The following is a 24,383-nucleotide window of genomic DNA, read 5'->3' as shown; positions in this document are numbered from 1 at the left end:
ATACAGTCATCTGTATTTCTCTGTTTCCTCCCTGATGCAGTCACTCAGCAATAAAATTTCTAAGTTGTCTCAATTGGACTAGACATTTAGTTTTGTTAAAACACAGCTTTAAATGCTAAACCGCTGTTTTGTTTTTTGACTGCCATTTTTATTGGTGTTTGTCTCTTCTGAAAAGTCCAGACCTCAACCCCACCATGCTTCTTCCATGTCTCTTTTTTCCCTACAGGTTTTGCAACTTCTGAACAGTTGGAGATGTTAAAATTAACAACAAATAGCTAAGTGAAACCCGGAACTGGATGTGACAAGGCAATAACCTAAATTTACAGGTGTTTATCAACTGAAATCAAATACTTCTATTCCTATTTTCAAATTCTTTGGATTTAGGAGTTACACTGCATAGTATAAATCTCCTTTGCATCACTGCTATGGTTCAAATCCATCGCTGAGAATCAAGGAGCTTTGGCAGGCTAATGGAAAACGGATTGATGTCAAAGGCCAAATCTCCATAAAGCAGTACCAGCCTCTGCTTAAGTAAACAGAGTAAATTTATTTGTGCTCATGTGCTTTCTCACATGCAGGTAGACATGGAGAGTTGTAGGGCATGTGTACACAGACAGGTGGGATAATCTCATCATGCTATAAGATGTCCTGACAAGCCACAGGAATGCGACAAGCCTCACTGGAGTCTTAGCATGGTGTTGTGCCCAACATAGCACACTTGCTGAGAGTCACTCTTTCAGCCAGGTGTCCCCTTAAACCTACCTTTTGAGCCAGGTTTCTCCTAAGGAAACATGATTTCAGCTTCACTTTCCTTTCTTGCCAGTCTATAGAATTACCTGGAGTTGTTGATCAGCCTCAGACCTGACCCCTTTAACAGGGCTTGGAGGGGACCCAACTGTGTGAACCAAAGACAGCTGACAGGCAATGACAGTGGCACTGGGGTAGTGGTGTTAGAGGCAGCTTTTCTCCTCCCAGTCATGTTCAAACAAGTATGGGTCAGGGGCAAGAATGTGTTTGTGCTGTGCTGTGCTTTTTGATGGGGGTCTGACCTCACCTGAACTGTCAGCACTTCCTGACTCACCCAGATACCCGGCATGCACCTTCCTGATGGCTGAGAGATAAGACAGCACCGTGGGAAATCAAGGGTCGGGTTTTGGCTCTTACACAAGCTCCCTCTGTGACCGCAGGCAATTTATTGCATCTCTCAAGGCTTTGGTCCCCTGCTGTTAATAACACATCCTTTCCTTTGCTGTGTTTCTGTCCTTGTCAGTTTAGATTGTAAATCCTTTAGGGCAAGAACTGTCTCTTACTGCATGTATACACCGGACTCAGTACAGTCAAACTCTGATCTCAGCAGAAGCCTTTTAACATTACTGTAATACAAATAAGAGTGATACCTGGGAGCCAGGAGTCCTGGGTTCTTTGTCCAGGTCTCTCAACCCTGAGTTGTAGGCAGGGACAAGTTACTTTACCCTTTGCTAAAATAAAGCATGTCTAGAATAGTGGTCAGAAGGGTTGGCTGGATTGGAGAGGAAAACAGGATTTATTTATGAATAACTTTAATGTAGGGTTGATGCGCTGTAAGCATTGAATAACCTGTTGTGGATAACTAATAGATTTATAACTACATAGATCAATAACTAAAACATTTGACTTTCTACAGAACTGATCACTATTCCTAAGTAAAAAAATGAGAGGGGTTGCACTTACTCAGAGCTGATCCAATACTGGAGCAAAGGCTTTGTGTACAATGTCTTGGCTCTACTGCGTGACTTCTATCCTGCTCCCTCATATTTCCCAACCTTCCTTGTTTACTGCCTTAATAAACAAAGCTGTTTGTAGAGATGTATTCTGCCCATATACCACTCCGCTGCCGACAAGCCTACGGAGCCATCTCCCAAACCTCCTTTATATGCTGCTTCTCTTTTCTAAGCACTGAACAGTGACTTCTTTGTCAAAGGGCATAGCTGGTGACAGGAGGACTAGCAGCCCTGGAGGTTGCGAGGACCGAGGGTCTCAGTAGCTGTGGCTTGCAGGGACATGCAGACTATGCTGTCAGTCTCACAGCGAGGGATTCTTACAGCTGCTGCATGCAATAGGCAGGAGGGGCCAGGGAAGGGCAAGATCTCCAGGCGTGAGGCGAATAAACTGGGTGTTTCCCCACAGGCAATGTGTAGATAGAGGAATTAATAGCATGTGGAGGAGGAGAGCCTACTTTCTTGTCTGTGGCAGGGTGGAGTTAGCCTGCATGGTTTGTTGTCATAAAGATTCTCCTGGGCTGAGACCAAGGAGCTCCGTTCTGTTGTCCAAACAAGACACCCGGCACCATTCAAGGTTCTGTGGGTGTCCCAGTGCACACCTAGCTATGGGTCTAGAAAGACATAGGTCTTCTACACCCCATGTAACCTACTTGCCAGCAGTCTGTGTATATCTTTGATACTCTCTGAAACAGTTCCACATACCTGTGCGTTTTGCCTCTGGTCTCCAGCTTCTTCAGGGATGCCTTGGAGAATCCAGCTGGAGGATTAGGAAGAAGAGTAGATTGAGATGAGATCTTAGGCAGAAGTTCTTCCCTGTGAGGATGGTGAGGCCCTGGCACAGGTTGCCCAGAGAAGCTGTGGCTGCCCCATCCCTGGCAGTGTTCAAGGCCAGGTTGGATGGGGCTTGGGTCAACCTCATCTGGTGGAAGGTGTCCCTGCCTGTGGCAGGGGGTTGGAACTGGATAAGCTTTAAGGTCCCTTCTAACACAAACTGAGATTCTGATTACGCACAGGATTGTCCTTTATGGGAACTCTCACTGAAAGGCAACACTACTCCTCTGCATGGGGAAGGATGTGGAAGCTATGGGACAGGGTCTATTCTAGGTAAGAGCTATTCATGGCATGTGTCATCTTCTGAGGGCTGCCTATCTGCTATACAAAGAAAAAGAAGGCCAAGTGAAGAGATGGCTACAACAAAAATATCCCAGCCAGTTCTGGGAGCTCCTACTCCAGCTGTCAGATGGAAATGCATTCAGTTTAAGTGTGAACTTTACTTCCCACAGGAAAAATCCTTTCCTACCTGTTAGCATGGTCCCTGGCACTGACTCGGTCTCCATGTCCCCCAGATCTTTTCCGTGGGGAAATGTGTGCATCCAGCGCAAGGAAGTCCTCAGAATGGCATACCAAAATCATGTCAAGGAGGTGAGAGGCATCTGACAGGAAAGTGATGCCAAGGAGATGGGAGACATCTGGTATCAGCCATCAGATCTCAGCTACTTGTCTGGACCCTTCTGTAGTCAAGGGGAGGAGACAGGAAATCTGTGGGAGGTGTTGCAGACGCTTATCTTGTGATGGGATGAATGGCTTTCTGGAAATAATCTTTCTCACTCTCCACCGATAGAAGATGGGATGGCAACAATCAGCTTAAATTAGCTTTTCACTTTCGGACAGCTGAAGTAGGAAAGGAAACCCCATTCAAGAAGAATTGCATCTACTTCTGTGGCTCCAAAAAATATTTTTGGACACATGAATTGGAGCATCAACAAAAAGCTGCAAACAGCTGAAGCAAACGACTACTGAACCTAGGGCTACCCCAGGGGCTTGGGGGTATCGGAGGGGGAAATATTTCACACAAAACTCTCCTGGCAGCCCAGAGGAAAAGTTTGTGTGCCAAAAGCAAGGGAAACGGGATTCATTCACAAAGCTACCTTAAAAGGCATAGGATTGGTGTCCCAGTTTTAGCTGTCACCTCAAGAGGCAGGGCATGCAGGCAGGGGGTAGAAGGTGGAGGCTTAGTTCTCTCCGTAGCCTGGAGATGACTCAAGCCGGCAGCATCCTCTTTCCAACAGGGTGTCCACATGGAACCATGTTCATAACAGAGCCCACTGGCACCCGGCCACCCTGTGTGGCAGAGGAAGCGTTTCCAACTGCAGGGAATCGAGTGTTCGTATTATCCTCTTCAGCCCAGCCTCCAAGCCAGCAGACGGGCGTCTTCCTGACATGCTGTTGTGAACTGGGAGATGTTTAAGTGTTACATACCCTGCACAGCAGCCCCAACACAGGAATCTAAGAGCTTGTCTCTTCAGATGGCTCAGGGTAGTTAACAGGTTTGCCTGTTCTGCTTGCTGGCCCTTCCCTCATGTCTAGCAAAGAAGGGATTTGAGCCCACAAGAAGGGGGTTGAACCCAGAAGAAGGGGGTTGAACCTACAGGAAGGGTCTGAGCCCACCTGAGCACTCCCCTGGGTGGCAGGAGAGGGCACAGGGACTGTTCCTAGTTGGGAGTTGAGGTCTGGACCAACGTGTGGGATGGTGTGTTGGAAGCACGGGGTGATGGAAGAGGAAATTCAGACTCTTGGTGGCCTAGATTTGTCATTGGTGTTGGGTGGGCCCTTCTGTGTCTGCCTCCTATAGCTTACCTCATTAGGGGACTCATACCTGAAGTTTAGACTGGGATTTGAGGGATTTCTTTCTGGGATGAGATGTTTGGAGTTAGCTGCAATTTTTTAACCAGTCCCAGCTTAGCTTTGGAGGCAAAGGGCAACCTGAGTAACACTGAGAGTTTGTAATGGCGGGGTTATGTTAAATCCCAGCTCCCAAAGGTGGCAGATAGGAAGCTGAGCTCTGCGATCTCAGGTTTATGGGCAGGACATAATTCAGAGCTTGTTCAACTGGTTGCTGATAGCAGGTCTCTCCAGCATCTTCTCTGCAAATGTAGGAGGTGACATACGCTGTGTTCCATGATGTTTGAGGTCTTGACTCCTGTGAAGGGCGAGGGAGGACTTGTAGGGGCACTCAGACTAACAGAGTCAGGCAGCATCTGGGCAGTGTGCCTGCAAAAGGGCTCTTTTGGACATGTGCACAGGTAGCTGGCTCATTGCTCCGCTGCAGAGCAATTCCCCTAGGTTGTGGCCAACAGCCGCAAGGGAGCAGGTTTCAGGGAGGACAGGTCACTGGAATGTGAGGTGATGGGAAGAGCAGGGTCTCAAAAGCAGGAGACCAGCTGTAGCACTTCAGATACGCTATGGAGACACTGGGAGGTGGTTCCAATGGAGGCAGGGAGAAAGGACATTTTGAGGTAGAAGTGAGACATCTTGTAGCCACAAGAATACATCCCTTTGCCTCTCAGCTGACCACAGCTTTTGCTTCAGCCCATAACTTCAGAATCCACAGCTGTATTTCCTTCAGCTCCTCAGCGACCACAACTTCTGCTCCTGTTTGAGAGCAGATCCCTGGAGTGCAGGAATCACTTCCAGGCTCATCCCAACAGGCAGTTGCATCACCTTTCCCAGTCAATTCTGCAGCATGACACACAGCCTGGGCTTACACAACCACTGGCCGCATGCCTCTCTCCTTGGGAGGAAAACTTCCATGTTCCCCATTGCCTGAGATCCTTGCCTCACTGTATGAGGTTAAACCTTCCCTTCAGGAGGTACTGCTGTGTGAGATCAGAGAAGGCAGGGGAAAACAGAGGAGACACACCAGGGCTTTGGAGACAGTGCACAATGCCATTAGGGAGAGGTTGCATGTTTGCACTTCAGAGAGGCATTTGGGCAGTAAATGGCAGAAATGCTGAATTATTCCACAGGAGGAATGGGAAGTGTGAACACAGGAGGGAAAATCCATTCATTCATTACGGAAATCAATAGCCCCCACGTGTTGTTTAAGCTGGCCTTCCCCTGGAGAAGTGCAAGATGGAAGAGACCTCTACTGCTTTACTGATGAGAGCAGAAACTCTGCCCGGGCCCAGCCAGAGGAAGGTGCCTGAAGAGATAATTCAGTGGTGACTCCTGAGTCATGTCTAGATCAATGCATTCAGCAATTTATTGGTGCTTCTGGGATATATCTCATCTAAGCATTTATGGTAGTCAATGTTAATGCAGACATCCTCCGTGCAGTGCAGGGCAGCTGCGTTGGCTACATCAGGCATGCAAAAGGCATTCAGTTGGGCTGGGGAAGCATTTTGAGAAGCAGGAGGTCAAAAGGACGTGTGTGAAAATGAAAGGCTTGCTTTTCTTTTGTATTAGGCATGCACCTTGCACTTCCTTAAGGAGATGAGGAACCCATCCAGCTGGGCGACAAGGACCTCCCAGATTGTCAGTTGGACTAGGTGGCTTCAGTTCTATTCTATTCATCACATATCATATATCATATCCTAAATTAAAACCCACCAACCCTTACACTGATTTCCCTCATTAGCTTTGGAAAAGTCACTTTCTACCTCCATTTCTGCACCTAACTGTACATGAGCATCCAACCCTCAGGCTGAGCTGCAGGATCCTGTCTCTCACAGCCCAGATGCTGTTCACTGGTAGAAAGCTCCTGTGACTGCATTTGTGACACTTGGGTAAAGTTACATGGCATGAAAAGATTCAGCTGTACCTGAAGGGTGGTGGGAGTGAGGGCATGGTCAGATGGCTTCACCTTTATGAAGCTCCAAGCAGAAAGCTCCTTTCAAATTAGTAGAAGAAAAAATACCGTAATACTGGTGAATACTGTACTTGGGCTGTTTCTTCTCCTGAGCATGACCACTAGAAAGTAGTCCTCTTGTCATGTTATATAGAATGAGTCTTAATTAGGAGGTACCTATTAAATGAAACACCTGCAAATGCAGCCACCCATAGGCTCCTGTGTAGTTTGACTTGCCTCATTATATTATATCCTTAGTGGGAGCCCCAGAGCTCCCAGCACCTGGAATAAATGTCTAAGTAGGCAGAGCTGCTGGCAGGCTCGTGGTTAATCACAGGGCTTGGAGGAGACTTGTAAAATAACTGCAAGTAAAGCACGGAAGGATACTCATGTGAGCTCCCTAAGCGTGCTGAGGGGGAAAGGGGTGTTTCTGCAGGGATCAGCACAAATGTGCTGAGGTAAGGGCTCCTATACCTTCCCAAAGTGCTGTATCTCCTCTCCTGATGGCTTACTACATCCTTGTGGCCTTTGAAAACCCACTGTGGAGGGATGGATTCTCGTGTACCAAATACCTCAAAAGCCCCAGGAGACTGTGATGCCCAAAATGCAGTGCAGTGTGTGCATGTTTGCAAGACTGCTGTTGTACTTATAGCCCCCTTAAAGAGCAGAGTACATACACGCTTCAGAACCCGCCAGTACATTTCCTCTGGCCAGGAATAGCTGATGAGTAATACAAAGCAGCAGAAGTAATAAATATTAAAGAGCTGGAAAATGTTAAAGTGCATGGGCACTGGAGCTGACACACACTATGGGTGTGAAGTGCGAAGGTCGTCTGCATGCACCTCCTGCAGGCATTGCTTTCCCTCCTTTCCTGGAGGAAGAAACATAGAAATAAACTTTGCAATTATTTTCTGCTAATAGTGTATTGAAAGGCATTGTGCATTTCAGTGAGCTTGTCATCTTCTGTCCCATTCCTGGCTTGATCCCCATTATGGGCACTTTATGGGTCTAAAGCATGGTTTTCCTTGGGTGCTGTGTCTGGACAAGGGAAACCTAGCCAGTGGGAGGAAGGAGATGTGACACCAAGCACCTGAGGAGCCTGTGTGGTGGTGAGGTCTTGTTTCCCAGGAGTTTGCATGGCTAAAAGATTGAAGGTTTGGATTAAGCATCTCATGGTGGGTGCACTGGTGGTGAACCAGTGGATGGATTTGGACTGAATTGAATTGAATCCATCTCAGCCATCACAAAAGGTCATAGGAGTTGAGGCATTAGCTCTTCGGTGCTGCAAATGCACTGAACTTCTCAGCCTGTAGCATGGCTGTTTCCCAGCAAGAGCTGATGGTGATGCGAGACAGAAGCCATTTCTGTGCTGGAGCTCTCTTCCAGTCCCCAACTGGTTACCAAAGATCCCTGCTCCTCCCACCAGATATAATGATGTAAGAACCATGGCTCAAAGACCCCCCTCAATTCTTCCTCCATCTGTCTAGAGCCAAAATGGCCATGAAAACCTTTCTACCCCCTTTTCTGGTCCCCCATGAAGGTGCAGCTGGATGGAGCTGACTGTGATGAGACGACAAGGGTTAAACTCTTTTCTGGCAGGCTGGGAGGATGCTGTGAAGATTTCTCAGAGCCGTGTGCACCCGGAGAGGAAGGCAGGCCCTTGCTAATGCATGCACAGCTTCTGTGAAACTAAAAATAGCCGGGATCTGAGGCTGCTCTTCCAGGATTTCACAGGCGCTCACCCAATTTTTAGCTCCTTCTTCTCAAACGGATGGCAAAATGAAGGTGATAGTCTTGACCCTCGTGCAAAGCCACCACATCGGGACCCTTGCTCCAGGGATGCTGTTGACCCCTACGGCACAGATGAGATGGGAACGTGCTGCTGAATGTGTAGTCCCAAGTTCCTGATGGTGTCTTGCAAGGCTGGGGTGGACCTCAGCGTTCCTGATCGCTTCTGAGTGGCGCCTGGAGGGTTTGCTGGCCCTAGAGAGCCCTAATGCTTTGGTCTGCAGCAGTGTGTGCCAGGAGGGGGATGCAAACAGCAGGGAGAGCATGCTGCAGCCAGCAGCAAGCCTACAGCTCTGACCCTGGCAGCTCTGCAGCAGGCAGGGGCTTTTTGTTGGCTTCGCCATGTCCTCAAGAATTAGCTCCCCTTCTCCTAATCAGGGTCCTCTCCCCCTGAACTTCCATTGGCTGGTGTTTTTCTGGCATGCTGTTAAACATCCACCTCCTCAGCTCTACAAAGACACTGTCCATGGGGGTTAGGAGAGACTTTGCTGTATGGAAAAGTCTTGTCTAGTCATCTCAGGTCCTGCTTCAGCATCAGTGACCTTGATGGCCATGGAGAAAGTAAATACTGTAAATTCAATGATTAACATCCTAGAATCCAAATCTGTTCCTGTGTCAGCTCCCTGATCTCCCGGTGGCAGACGTGACCCCCTCATTTCCTCAGCAACCACAGTAGGAAATGTTTCCCTCTGAGTGAGTGGTCATACTCCTGGCTGTGTTCCTCTTTGGTTCTGGGGTTCTCATGAGTTTTTGAGGTTTTAGACCCCAAGGAAGCTGCAGTCTCTGTTCAGATCTTTGGGCCAAACTGGTTTGTTAAATTACTCAGGAAGTGGAAACCTCTTAGAAGAGAAAACCACCCTGTTATGTCTCCATTTAGAAGGGATTCACTGCTAGTAAATGGCATGGCTTTCCCCTTTGCTGCTCAGCATCTTCCACTGAGGGATCTTGGAGGCTTGCAGAGAGCTATGAGGAAATGAAGATGTGGCACTGTCTTTGACTGGACTCCCAGAGCAATGTAAACTCCCCATCTCCTGAGATATCCTGTGTCTCTGTTGAGTCCAAGTGATGCCAGATCACTTCTCAAGACCATCAGGGTACTCTGTAATGTTGCCCATCCTATAGAAAGGTCAAGGTGACTATTCCCATGTGTCTGTGTAGCATCATGCCTTGGATTTTGGGAGTCCTCAGGCATTTCTCTGAATTTGCCCAGAAACTTCCATTGGTTGGAGCCAAGTCAATTGAAAGACCCCCACTTACTTTCAAGGACTTTAGCTGCATCTGTTCCCATAGGCCTAGGACCAGTTTTATTTCCAAATGGAGGGCGCTGACATTAAGCCCTGTTAGCTCAAACACACTTTAAGCAAAAATTCAGTCTGAATTCAACTTCCTTCTTTCTGTATAAAGCTGTTTAACAGCTTTGATTTAAAACAGAAGGCTTTGCCGGAGGCGATAGCAATAGGTGTCGGAGTATACTTTAAGTAAATAAATATGTGCAAAATAGGAAAGGGAGTGGGGCTTAAGTATTCATAACTAATTTTGGGAGGGGAGAATCTGTGATAAAAAAGAGCATCTGCCTCAGTGCTCGGACGTGAGACCGTGTGATAGATGCTGTGATATGTCTCTGCTGCACCCATCACTTTGATACCCTCTCCAGCAGCTCCTGCTACACTGCTTGCTCCTTTATGCAGCACGGAGAGGCTTCCCACATTAAAATCAAAAAAGGCAGTCATACCCTGATGCTGAAGAGGTCTTTGGGGTTTTTCTTTTCTGTTTTAGGTTTCTACATCTCACAAAGTAATTGACAAGTAAACACATAAACACGATTCCCATGAGCCTGGCTCAAAACTATGGTAGCTTCTGCACTGTTTTAGTGGGCAAAGATTTGGAAATAGGGATTCTGCAACCTGGATATCCATGGAAGCCCCACAGCCCATGGGGATGTGGCAAGGAGAGGCTGCATGGGCAAACATGCTTCCAAAACTAGGGTTATAATGAACATGCCAATAGCACATTCATGACTGGTTTTGCAAATAAAGAAATGCTGGCCAGGCTCTGGCTAAGTATGGGTATTTCAGTAGCAGCCAGATCTGGGGAAGTTTGACAAATCAGTGCCAGAATGTGGGCTAGCACTTTCTTATGATTTGTTTCTCATCTTCTGGTTGTGATCTTTCAGTCTGTGAGTCAGAGGAAACTTCTCTGCAGCTAGGAAAGGAGAATAGTCACAAAGATGAATCCCAGAAACATCCCCCAGGTTGAGCTCACACAATTTTTGTCTCCAGAGCTTTAACTACAGTGATGCCCTTGCCCCAGTTTTCTGCCCCATGCATCTGCTGGAGGTGATGACCCTGGTATCTGTCAGCAAGATGAAATGTACACCTGCAGCTCTGCCATGTGGTCTTGCAGTCCCAAATATCTGCTTAAAACATCAGTAAAAGGGAGCTGAACACAGACTATGAACGATGCTTAAAGGATGTGGTGTATGTATATGTTCCGTTCAGATGGCATTGCAACCAGAGGGATCATTTCAGAGGAGCTGGGAACATTATTCATAAATTATCAACCATGGCTCCCTGTTTTGTGTATCAGAGCCCCTGAATTATCAGCAACAAGCTAAATCAGCCTGCAGATATCAAAGCTGCAGGAATCAGATCCTAAAAATCTTAGAGCATTATGATTGCGTTGTCTCCAACTATTTGATGGAATTGACTCTTTTCAGGGAGGGGTTGATTTGCAGACTTTCTTTAAAGAGTGAAAATGATTTTGGTCTGGGAATTATTGCTGCAATGATTATGGCTAAGTGCTGTCATAGGTTGCCCAGAGAAGTTGTGGAGTGTCCGTTCTTGGAGGTTTTCAAACTCAACTGCATAAGGTCATGACCATCCTTCTCTGACTTCTAAGTTATCCCTACTTGGAGAGCAGGCTTGGTCCGTAGACCTCTAGAGATTCCTTCCAACCTAAGTTATGCTATCACTCTATGATATGATCCTCCCCAGTGTATGTTTTATAAAGCAGATGCCTCTTCCATGGTTGGTGTATAGTAAAGCCATCTGTGCTTTAAAATAGCTTTACACTGGCTCAGAATAGAAAATCATTACAGTTTCTCCTGTGCAGCAGAAGACTGGTACTATCATTCTTTCTAGCACATACTTCAGTTGCAAATAGTATTTTGCAAAAGCAAAACTTTCTAACATAAATGGATGTTCAAGTATCATCCCTTCTCAAATACATGCATTTAAAGAATGGGGGTTTGAATTCCATAAAGACCAGTGTTTTCCCTGAAGTGATGGCTATCATGCCTATGAATTAGCGGTATTCAGAAAATTTGGTTTGATCTTTGGCCTCTAAAGGGCACAGATCTTTGCTTTTGAGAATCTCACTCATTCACAGGGAATTTTCAAGCAGGATAAGGAAATAATGATCCAACAGGAACACGTGAATGCTAGAAAATATGAAGAGATTGATGCGGTAAACCATTTGACTCAAAAATGTTAATATAGGCCAACTAATCCAGTTTTCTGACCTTGATGAAATCACTGTGTAATCTTGCTGCAAGTGACTCCTAAGCCTGATGCTGAATCATAGTGATGTTGTGATAAGTGAGGAGGGGGAAGAAGTCTCATGTTGGCGTTCCAGGTTCAGCACCGAGATGACAATAAACTGTGTCCAAAGGAGGACAGTGTCCTCCATGACCTGCTGGTTTACACAACTCATGGATGATGTCATGCCATGCATTTAAGCTTTATAAGTGTCTCTAAGGCATGGAACAAGCTTGTTTTGTGTTCAGCGACATCATCCTCCGATAAGCAAGACAAGGCATGGAACAGAGATTATTAATTGTTTTATAGGAGCCGATAGAAACAATTAACTAGATAAAGGGTATTTTTACACTGAAACATATTTATCAGACAGAAGAGGGTAGAAACTGCAAGGGGGAAGAACTGAAACACTTGATGAACTCATTTTTTATTGCATTTTATTCATTCTTAGGTATAAACCATATGAAGAAATGCCAAAAGCAAGATTTCAGAAAGCTCTGAAAATCAGGGCCTGATGGAGGCCATCAGAGTGATGAGAGATTTAGTCAGATGTTGTTGGGATGACCTCTGAGGCTGCTGGGTTAAAGGAAGGGTACACTGCTTGCTTAGTCCTATGAGAAGAATTAAGGTGCTCTTTCTAGTTTTGGAGATAGCAAGTGATCTTTCCTGGTTTAGCAGTGTTTCCCAGCATGAGTTTGGCCCAACACAACTAGCAGAGGTGTCAATATGTCCTGCACACCCTTCAAGGCTGAGCCCAGGCCGGGAACCATTCCCTAGAGGTGATCTTGGTGCAGCCACTTGTTCTGGAGGAATTTGATGCCGTAGAAGCAGCCAGGCAAAGCTGTGGGATATCAACACCTGTATGGGGCCCCATAGATGCTACTTTGATACTCGAACTAGGAACAATAATCATCCATCTGTGGATCCTTATTGCTAACTTGCAACATTATAACAGAGAAAAAAATCCCTAACGAATGTTGATATTGAGCACATTCATTGTGATGGCAACTCTAAGTTTGATTTTGATTCTTTTCAACCGACAGCATTTTACTTTCACGCTCCCCTGTTGCTCGAGCGCTGCATCTTGTGTTCCTTTTATATCTGCTAGGATGAAAATAATTCATTAGAATTAAAAAAGCGGGCCAAAGCCGCAGCTGGTGTAAACGGCGAGAGCCCTGTGGATGCCAGCTCGCTCCAGCTGAGATCTGGCCTTACATAACCTCATTTTAAGGGTACCTTCAGGCAGCCTCCGCTGCAAGCCTTCCAGCCGAGCAGTCACACATGTCCTCATTTCCTCCCTTACAAGGAGTGGGCTGTAAACACCCTAGGGTGCATGAGGATAATGGCCCCTTGCAAGAGTGAGCAGGAATGCAGGCAGAGGAGGCAGCAGGAGGGTGAGCCTTCAGATGGATAACATGCTTCATCCCACCCCTTTTCTTCCAGGGGTGAGCACCAGGGAGAAGGCTGGTGCCATGGAATGGAGAGGGAGATGGTGCCTATCCATATGGTGTGTATTGCTACCATGACACCTAGGACGTAACCATGGTCCTGTAGTGCCATGGCAAAGTCGGGTTCTCTGGAGAGAAGTGGAGGAAGTTAAGGAGATGCTAGGAAGGGTGCCGTACCTGTTGCCCTCCCCATCTTGGTAAGTCCTACTAAGCCTACTAAGGTGCTGCAGGTGTAAGTTGCAGCCTACCCAGCAGAGATAATTTTCTGAGCTCCTCCTTTCCCTAGAGGTCTGTTTCTGGCTGATCAAGCATGCTCTCCCATTTGTCAAGCCAGGGTATGCTTCTCTGAAAACAAGTGTTGGTTGTGGTTGGTCAAGAAGAGTTTTCCAACTGGAATTGTTGGGACGGAACTGAGTACCTCAAATCCCATTCCCTTCTGTCTTTCCATGTAACTACGCTAGCAAACTGGGCAATTTCAAGACCTGCTTGTGGGCATTGTAAATTCATCATGATGCTTAATTTAGTATAATCACTGGATTGGTCAAGGCTTACTAGTACTCTCCCTGGGCTGGGGAGGGTTCAGGACTCTGTAGGGGCCAGGGGTCATTCCCAATATTGAGTATGAAGGCAGCTGCCTGGTTTTGAAGAATGACATGAGTTCATTTCTGTGGTCAGTCTTGGCCCTTTGGCCTTAGGAAAAGCAATCAGGCCCCTGTCCTTTGTTGACTATTGTAGATACAGTCTGAGATTCCGTACCTTGGTCAGCTTGTGGTTGTGTGGGACAGGCCATCAGGACTCTTCCTTCCTCAAAACATAGCCCAGGACCTGTGTTTCTGTGCCTTTCTGTGCTCCTGCACCCCTCTTACACATCAGCATCCTCTTCATTTCAAACCAGCCTGTTGCCTGAGGCATCCTCCTACCCTTTTTGCTGGTGATATTCAAAGCCACCTCTGTAGACTGAACAGTGCCAAGGCACAGGCACAGTCTTTTGATAGTTCACCCTGTTAAAGTGTCAGCACAGACTGTGGCAATTTTGGCTAAAGCCAACTAGCATGGCCATAGCCACATGGAGGTGGAGTCATGCCAGCTGGCCAAGGACAAAGGCTGGTCTTTGGTCTGCTTTGTGTGTGAGGTTTCTCTGCCCACGGCAGGGGTTGGAACTAGATGATCTTAAGGTCCTTTCCAACCCAGACCATTCTATGATTCTATGATATAGCCAGACCCTCTGACTTAATAATCTTATACCTGGACATTTTTGTTACAGTCCTTGCTGAGACAGCAGAACAGCCTCTGTCATCCACATGAAGCATCCTTTTCCATAGAACTTAAGCTGTTGGGGTATTTGTTTACAGTAGGAGCATCTCCTCTTCTGCATCTTGGTGGCATCCTGGGGCTCTCTCCAAGGGTTGTTTGACCACAGTTCCAAAGCTGATGGCTTTGGCTCCTTAAAAGCACGCTTTGGCGCAGAGACAGCAGAGACTTTGCCCCGTGCAGTTTGTGTGCTACTGCGACATACGTAGTAAATAAGCGTGAGGATAATTATACCAACAGGAATTCTGGGAGCCCTGCCAAAATGGAAGAGACAGCCAACCCTTTGTGCATTTAAAGGAAATCACCCCGAATCCCCCTCCCAACCCCAAATTAGTTCTGTCTCTTGAAGCCGTGATGAGACTTAGAACTAAAAATACATACACACACACACTCAGATATAAATATAGCCAGCATTCGAAAAATAAAAAGCCCAAAGTAAGGCTCCTGTATCCAAAATTAAGCTCTTAAATAAATAAATTAGCCTGATTTTCTAAAGCACGGAGGAGTGAATGGCTTTCACTGACATAAGAGGAGGCATCGTGTTGCTAAAGATTGAAGATCAGGCCTCAATATGGATTTGAAAGTCTAATTATAGACTCCTGTTTGCTACCAGCTTGACCAAGAACAACAAATTTCAGGTGAACTGATGCTGATTTCAGTTTTTCTTCAGAGTTTGCATGCACTTAACCAGTGTTAGTACAGGTAGGAAATGGCCCTCAAAAAAGTAAATAAAATAGCACAGAGAAACAGATATATTGGAATAAAACTGCTTACACCAGTGCTGCACATTGGTGTTTGGAAATAGGGTTAAGAGTTACCAGTGTTACGGCTGAGTGGAATTTTATATTGATTCATTAGACAGGTGTTTATTAATTGTTGGTGTTTATTAATTGTTGAAAGCCTGCCAGGTAGAAATACTGCTTTTCCCAGTTACTGTTGCACTTCCTCTGCTGAAAATTCACAATCGACTGGAATCAAAGAGGAAGGGGGTTTTAGTCCTCCTTTTCCTCTCTTTGTCAGATATGGGTCTAAGGGATGCTGAAGAGAGAGCACCATATTTTTGTATGGACCAAAAAGAGAGTACAAAGAGAAATTCTTTTTGCCTTTAGCTACAAAGGGTACTTGGAGCTTTTTTGCTCCAAGTTTGGGAGGCTGTGGCCTTTTGCTGGCCAATATTATGCCAAGGGATCCCTGAGGCCACAGTCTCATGTGGCATTTGGATAGGGACAGATTTGTCCTTCTGGATCTTCCAGCACAGATCAGATTGAGCAGGGCTGGTTTCATGGTGTCAAGGGAGTATGTTCACCCCGGATGGAGGACCATCAGCAGGCAGAGCAAAACTCCACTCACCTGTTTCTGGGTTCTGATGCCAGAAGACTTTGGAGAGCACTTTGGTGCTCTGTGACTCAGTTTCCCCATCTATGGAAGGGGAAACAATGCAGTTGGACTTTGCAAAGGTCCGTGGGCTCAACAGTTGAGAGAATTTGGTGTTACTGTAATTGCCATAGTTCTGGCCATTGAAGGAGATAGGATCAGGGCATTATAGAATCATAGAATAGTTAGGGTTTGAAAGGACCTTAAGATCATCAAGTGCCATGGGCAGGGAAACCTCACACTAAACCATTATAATTAATCCAACACATTTTAATGTCCTTTTGTGCATGCTGCCCCCATTAATAGGCAGCAATAGTGTCTTCTCACTATGGCCACTTAAAAACATTCATGCTGAAACTGTGTGGATAGTGGTGAATCCTTGGGGATCGAGGAGGAATCACTGCACAATGAATGTGGTGTCTCTGTTAGTTTCTTCTTGACCTTTTTGAGTGACTCAGTGGCATTGTTACAGTTCGGTTCTGCCAACCTGGAGTGCTTGGAAAAGTAAAGATGGTCTTAAAAATAACCAAAACCTGGAGACAGGTGATGGGGACAGCAATGCAGAAGAGAAAAAGGTCTAGAAAATGTGAGCTGTGAGAAAGGACTGAAGGAAATGGTGGGGTTTTTTAGTCTGGAATAAAGAAGGGTTTACATGGTAACTATGTGCAAACAGGTAAGAGACTGCTGCAGGGTGAAAATGAATAAATTCTCCTCGTCTGTGGCTGGGGTGATGATGAATTAGTGCCTTAACCTACAGAAGAGGCGTTTAGGTTTCATGTACTGGCAGGAATGGGAGTTCCTGCAAAGGGGAGGCCACACAGGACTGCAGGACAGATTTGGGGAATATCCCCTGGAAAGAGTTTGGAGTGTGGCAGAGGTGATGCTGTGTTGCCCATGGCCAGCACCTTATGTGCAGCACCACCTTGGTTTTCAGTGGCGGCTGTGTTGCTGCTGCTGTAACAACCAGCTGCATGCTCCTTCTCTCTACTTTTTCCTTGAGCCATTACAGCTCCCACCCCCAGTATCGCCTTTCCAGCTACACTGCGTTCAGTTTCCTGCATGCAGGGAGGGAAGGCAGGATCCCTGTGTCATCCTGCAGCAGGGTCGTTCATGGAAACACCAAGTACAGGCGGTGGGTTTGTGCCTGTTGGGGAGTGGGAGGAGGACTGATGTTCATCGAAGAGCAGTGGTCCGCGACCATTCCCACCCGACTCGGGCTGTGCTGGGGGTGTCACACCAGTGTCACCAGTGTCGTCTGTGACTGGCGTGGCGTTTACTCGAGTGTCGAGCCCCATCTGGTGGCTTTCCTGTGTCATTTATTGTGTCCTTGTGTCGTTCGGAATACTTCATCTTCTGTGCTTGTGCACTGCGAACGGGCAGGAAGGACAAGGGGCTGGAGAAAGGGCAGGGCTTGCAGACCTACCTCTGCTGCTCTCCCGGCTCCCTGTCCCTGCGTGTCATTTGGAGACACGGAGGCTGCCGAGGCTTATGTCCTTTCCTCCTGCTCTTCCTTGCTGTGCAGTCTCTCCCCGAGTGGCAAGGAATGATCTAATCGTTTTGGCAAAACCCCAGTTTGTGCTGTGAGCCCCTCCCAGAGCCTCCAGAAGGCACTTCATCCCACTGTCATGCTGGCATCTGAGGTGGCACAGATGAACAGTCCCGGGAGGGGACATTTCTATCTACAGACTAGCTTCAGGGTCAGCGTTAGGTGAAACAGTTCCCATCCCAAACAAGTTTATGGCCACCATTCAGGATGAGAAGGAGTGAGATCCAACATTAGACCATTAATATCAGCACGCAGGAGATGCTTCCTTTCTTAAACGCCATGAGTCCTGTGACATCTGATTCTATGATTCTGTGATATCTGGGTACCCTGTGCTACCCTGACTTGATCAGCTCCATTCACAAAGGCTGGCCAGATGTTCCCTGCAGGGATGTTGCGTCCCCAGGGTGAGGTTTGCAGGCCTCTTTGCACATCTGATGGGAAACAGAGGCAATGATAGAGCAATGTTTGTTCATGCATGAGACATCTTCTAGCCCAACAATGCCCAAAGTCTCAATGGCTGACCAGTGGCAAGCTGTGGCCTTGTGCAGTTGTGGGTCACACATGTACTGAAGGTGAAGGTGATGTCCCATTTGAGGATGGTGCCAGATACTTTTCAGTGGTGCTCAATGACAGGATGAGGAGCAATGGCCATAAACTAAAACACAAGGAGTTTCACCTCAACATGAGGAAGAACTTCTTTATGTTCAGGGTGGCAGAGCAGTGAACAGGCTGCCCAGGGAGGTTGTGGAATCTCCCTCTCTCAGACATTCAGACCCTGCCTGGATGTGTTCCTTTGTAACACGCTTTAGGTGGCTCTGCCTTGGCAGCGGGGTTGGACTAGGTGGTCTCCAGAGGTCCCTTCCAACCCTAATGATTCTGTGGTTCTGTGGTGCTGTATTTGTCAAGTAGCTTTTCCTCTTTTCATCTTGCTAAAAAGCGCATGAGTTCTTTTCTTGTGCAAGTGTTTTGTGAGCACTTCCTACCCCCACATTTGGGTGGTGCAAGTCAGAGATTTCCCACTCTTGCAGTACAGAAGTGGTCCTTGGATCTTGCAGGAGATAGTGTTAGAACTGCATTGACCCCTGTTTCTACTGCAGATTCCCTTTCCCCCAGACAACCTCCCTCGGCCAAACAACTGCCCACAGCCCCATCCTCCTCAGGCATCGATGCGTGCCAAAGTCTCACACTTAGCTTTTCCTCCTGTTTCCTGCAGGTATATCCGAACTATGTACCTGGGGATCCAGAGCCAGAGGCGGAAGGAACACCAGCGGCGTTTCTACTGGGCTATGATGTACGAATATGCAGACGTAAATATGTTGCGCCTCCTGGAAACTTTCCTCGAGAGCGCCCCTCAACTGGTGCTACAGCTCTGCATAATGATCCAAAAGAACCGTGCAGAAACATTACCATGTAAGTGGCCCCCTCATCCCCCTCCCCGTCCTCCCAGGCTCCCCCCCTCAGCACCTGATGGATGTTTTGCTAACTGTCCACCCTACACAACCTGGTGTGTAAGGGGCTGCCACTTTGGACAAATCTCATTCCAGCTGTGTGCTGCGTTTGCTGGGTAAAATCTCTGCTCATTCTGCTGGTTAAAACAGAATCAGTGAAAAGATGAGATTCAGCTCTTCCGCACCGAGTCCAGTCTAAAGAAATGGTGGTGGTATTAGGAGGAGGCAGGAAGTCTCTGCTGCTATGGCAAGTATCACCATTTGTTTGCTGCCTGGCACCGGCAAATCATTCCCTGCCTCAGTTTCCCTCCTTACATAAGTAGGATGATGAAACTGTCCAGGTTTGTGTTGAGAAGACAAACAGTTCAATGCCTGTGCAATGCTCTGATGGTGTGAAGTGTAGTATAAAGGGGGCTTTCAGCAGCTAAATGCTGAAGGACCTTCTGAAGAATGCCCAAGAATCAAGGTTTAGTCATTGGTACCACGGTTCTCTGCAGGTAAAAGGAAAGAGGGGGGATAGGCAGTGGAGGGAGTTGTGTAGGGACATACATGTTGTAGTGCAGATATCATTACAAAGGTAGATGAACAGAGGCTTGGAAGCAACCAGAGGGAGTTTGCCAGTTCTGATGTCCTCTGCTGCAGTGATGTCCTGAGCATGGGGCATCCACCCCAGTGGAGAAGCATAAGCCCCTGTCCCTACCCTGGGGTGAGCAGCTCAACCAACCCCTCCCTACACATGGGCTGGCTGCCTAAGGTTCACCAGCTTGTGGGAGAGTTGTCCTTTCCAGGAACCAACAGTGGTATCAGCTGATGAGCTGCTGGTTTATTCAGCCCCTGCTCAATTCACACACCAGAGATGACACTCAGTTTCCCAAAGGCAGCCTGTTTGTAGCATGCCCTTTCTGACAGACCTGAGGAGTTTCTTGGAGCTGAGATTGGAACTGGGCAGTTTATCAGGGTTAAATTTTGCTGGTCAGACCAAGGTCACTGCTGTCTACAGCGTCAGTAAGGCAGACTGCTCTCCCCTACTCCATGCTTCAATCATGCCCATCACACTTGCTTATAGAGGCCTGCCTTCTCCTATTTATGTAGTATTCCTCTGAAACCTCTCACCATGAACTCTCGAGGCCTCCAAAGTGCCGACATGATAAACATTCATTTCTACAACTACTGCTAGAGCTACACACATTTGGCATCACCCGTTTCTTACTGCTTCCAATATTATTAATCCTACTAAAAATACATAAATCTCAACCTAAGAGGGTTGCCAGGGCATTATGCAGATTGTTTGACTCATTACAGAAAGCACTGGGTGAAGTTTGCTGGCCTCTGTTGTGCTGCAAGTCAGATCACAGGGCCGAATAATCCCTCCAGGCTTCCAAATCTGGGGCTCTTTCAGTTTGCCACTTCCAGGCATGGCTGCCTAACCCACTGAACAAGCTGCATCATTTTCCAACCCCCTCCCTTCTTCGGCTATGCAGTTCCTCCGTTCCTCCACCACACCGAGCAGGCTGCGCTCTCTTCCAAGGCAGCGCACGTCCCCGCCTGCCTCCCCAAGCCCTGGAGGGCTCTTCGCCTGCCACGCTCCAGCAGCCGAGCTCTCAGCATCCCCAGTGCACCCTCTCCCTTCCTCCCTCCCTGCCTGTGCCAGGGATGCGGTCGCGCATCTCAGGGCTGCATGCTGCACAGCGGGCATTGATGATGGATGTGAGCAGCAGAGCTTGCTCAGTGCTCCTGACTCAGGTACAAGGTTTCCTAGAGCTCCTTTGGTGCTTCTGCCTTCCTCTTCCTCCTCCTGGCCAGTACGTAATTATATAAAAGGAAGTTAAATGCTGAGAGGAGCCATTACGAAAGGGAGCATCAAAGATTTCCCTTAGAGCAGGCAGAAAGCAAAAGAATATGGATATTGTTAGAAAGGCAGTGTGTTTAAAAATCAAATCAAGTCTCTCCTGGGTTATTGTGTCTATGTGAGCATGGGCTCGTCACTGGAAGATGCCAGATCTGCCTCTAAACAGGGATGGTATCAGCTGTGTTGCTGAAGGATGCACACTGGCAAAACATCCCACAGCAGGGCTTATAAACCCAAGCACAGCCCACGATGATATGTCCAGACTTCATATGGTTCACACAGTGACAGAAAGGGCTGTTCTTGCCTCTTGTGGTTGTAGTGAGTAAGAGAGCTCTGGAAGGGCTAGTAGAAGAGGTTGCAGTCAGTCTAATGCATAGTTTCCTCATTTCCATATCTATTGGGTTGGTGGAAGAAGGAAAAGCCTCACTATACCTTGCAAGAACCATTTTACCCTGAAGTGGTACCTGTTTGAAACAGTTGGGTGGAACCTGTGTTTATTGCTCCTTCAGTGCTCAAAGAACAGACCAGTTACACTAATGGGTCCCTGCTCACCCTAGAGTTAGCATCTCCTGCATGGTCTGACACCACAAGCAGCAGAAGTGATGGAGCTGGAGTTTCAAGTCAAGTTCCAGTGTAAGTAAACCTTGGGACAGCACCCCTGGGATTTCATGAAGGTCAGGATTCATTCCTCCATCATATCCCTAGCACAAGGCAGACCAAATCCCAGCTTAGCTGCTGTTGCTTGATGGCTTGGGAAAAGCAGAAAATAGCACAGAGAGAAAAGAGGTGAGAACTTGCTGTACTTCATCGGGGGAGCAGATTGACCTGGAAGGTGCACGCTGGGAGCCTGAGCTGAAATACTTTATGCAGCAGCTGCTGGGATGGGGGAAAAAAGGGTCAACATCAGCTCTTGGATATGCATATGGAAGCCCTTCATGAACTGTTCATCTGCTACAACCACAGCTGTGTGGGTCCCTCGCCTTCCTCAATGGAAGGTGAAGAAGGAAGGATGCCTCCAAAACTTGGATCAGCCATTATCCAAAGAGACTGAAGGAGGTGAGATGAGATTCAGCCCTCCAGTAGCACCTTTCTCCAGGGAATCTAGACAGAAGCTAGGTGATATGTTTAGACCTACCTTCAGGGTTAGGTAAAAGAAGGAAATGGGACTTAGAAGAAGATGCAGCTCTGCCCCTCATTCACGTTAACTGTCTCCAGGATTTAGGAGAGGATGGAATGAAAGGGTGTCTATCTCAGATTCAGGGACGGCACTGGCCGAAGACTTTCCCTGCTTTAAATAACCTGGTGTATTTGCAGGGAAAAACATAATATCCACAACAAGAAAAGCCCAGCAACCTAGATCTTCATTTCATAATCACTCCTAGGAGATAATCCACCTCACTTCTTGCAGAATAAACCATCCTTAACTCACTTCATCCTACAGAGGTGCTCGTTTCTCTACACTGAATGGAAAAGAGCACTTATAACCAGCTTAAAGGAGACACTCAGCCTCTAGGCAGTTGGTGAGGTGAGAGGGATTCCAGTTTCTCAGCATAAATCTCTTAAAGAGGTTTCCTTTTTCTTAATTTTTTATGTGGCTGCTTTAACATTTAATGGGATTTAGCAGAACCTCTAATGTCCTTCCACTTATGTCACAAATTCCTTATGGATTCCCAGCTTTTGCTGGGAATTTGCCTCCATGAGGCTGCAGTTTACAGTGCAGGGTTTCCCCCCCCACAAAATGGCCTGTGTATCCACTGATGCTGTGCCCATCTCCTCTATAACCCTGCTGCTGATCTGAAAGAGATTTGCAGCATGAGCCTTCATTTTGTAAAGTCCTTTGGAAATCTCTGGGATTCTGGGAGGTGTCAGCCCACAGTAAGTAGTCTGAAGCTGCTTGTATATGTAAGAAAAAGCAACATTAGCTTAAGTTTTTCCGGGGGGGGGGGGTGGGGAGTGTGACTCTTTTAAGCAGAGGGATATAAGTTAGGAACTAAAAGGGACTTTAGACATCTCAGCTATGGATGCGTGTTGGCTGCAGAGCTATCCTGGTGGAGTCTGCAAATCTTCTTGCCCCTTCCAAAGTAAAGCCCTGTCTTTTATCATGTCCTCCCTCTTTCTGTATAATGTCTGAGGGCCATTTATGATCATGTCTTGTCCTTTTCTTCAGGGGCACATTAAGATGCTTTTTCCTTGTCACTCAGCTTAGAAGACTTAACTGGTCTTTGCAGGGTATTGATGTACAAGCAGCAGGGGTGGGTTAGCCGCTGTCCTCACTTCCCAGACAAGGCATCCCCCATCAAGCTGAGTGGGTTCAGGATGAATGAACCTCGAGTTAAACACTCCTGCACCTGAGTGAGAAGATTCCTGTGTGGGTGATAATGATTAAGTCTAACATGGAGGCACATTTCTCACTTAATTTTCCCCCAGTGACAGGGTGATAGTTAACCAATAATATGCTGTGAATAATGGATATGCTGTGAAATACATACTGTCTGAAATGTCCTGTTGGGTATATTCATAGGATAGGAAATATCTTAAGGCACCATGACTTGCTGAGGAATGATTTGAGATCTAAAACCAAGGCCATATCTAAAGGACAGGATCACTTCTTTCTCAGTCCTCTTGTCACTCAGGCCCCAAAGATAAACTTCTTAACTGGGGAAACCAAGTTAGAAAAAGAGCTTTCAGCCTTTCGTTGCCCAAAGTATGATTTTCAAATGTGATGAGCACTGGCCTGAACGTAACTGAAGAGGCTGAAATGCCCATGTCTCCACTGAAAGTGGTGAAGAGACTCATTAGATTTGAAAGTTCATCCTACAAGTAGCACTGCTAACCTTGAAGGGACACTAGGAGTTAGTGCAAGATTCCCCATGCTGGCCTGAGCTGTCAGAGAGCCCAGCAGAAATGACATCAGCAATAGACATGCATCATCACCACTGTTGCCAAGTTAGCATGGGCCTGCCATGGTTCTGGCTTGGACCAGCAAACTTTAAGCCAAACAATCTCCAAGGACTGCTTGGGAGTATACACAGACCAGGGGCCATTCCCAGTGGGCAGTTGGACATGGGCACATTCAGATGACAGGAGATGAGATATGGATAGGGCAGGAGTGTGCCTACTGGCTGTGGGGCTGGAGAACAATCCCAACAAATACTTGATTTTTAGCAGCTATGCAGCCAAAGGGGACCATAGAAGGAGATGCTGTGCTGGATAGAAAAATATGCGTAGGGCTTGCTGTGTGTGTTGCTGCCTGTTTTCTATAGGTGTCTTTCAATTTGGGTGTATCTAAATATATACATTCCAGCAGTGCTCAACTGTGAATCCAAAACCCCAAATTCAGATCTCTGCAAACCTTACTGAACAAAATTGTCCCCATTTGTGCAGCTTCCCGTAACCAGTTACCCATTAGAACCAAAATGAGGCTTACCCTCTCTACAGAAGCATCAGATTCTACAGGGCTCAGTACAAAAAGAGCAACATGTCATCTACAGGCTGTTTTGGATGGCTAAGACATTCATGCAGGGCCAAGCAAAGTCTTTTTCCTCCAGAAGCAGAACCCCTTTCCCTTTTCTGACCTAAGATCCAACCATATAGCTGCAAAGTAGGCCTAAAAATGTCATTGCCTCATAGAGTCCTCTAACAAGAGATGAGGTGGAGGTATGATCTACCAGAGTCACACTCTGGGCTTTGGCTTGG

General features: G+C 47.0%; 1 protein-coding gene across 1 annotated transcript in view; it reads left to right on the top strand.

Annotated features, from left to right (window-relative positions):
* Positions 1 to 24,383, top strand: part of XKR6 (XK related 6) — a 176,921-nt gene that overhangs the window by 134,290 nt on the left and 18,248 nt on the right. The window contains exon 2 of the mRNA XM_061372204.1: positions 18,604 to 18,800. Within this exon, the coding sequence (XP_061228188.1) occupies positions 18,604 to 18,800 (197 nt within the window). The remainder of the gene's footprint in view (positions 1 to 18,603; positions 18,801 to 24,383) is intronic.

Source organism: Neopsephotus bourkii, unplaced genomic scaffold (genome assembly GCF_033783945.1).
Source record: "Neopsephotus bourkii isolate Nb327-2 ecotype Australia unplaced genomic scaffold, CSIRO-AGI_Nbou_v1 NB_1600, whole genome shotgun sequence".
NCBI classification, from domain to species: domain Eukaryota; kingdom Metazoa; phylum Chordata; class Aves; order Psittaciformes; family Psittacidae; genus Neopsephotus; species Neopsephotus bourkii.
This window is presented reverse-complemented; position numbering and strand designations above follow the sequence as displayed.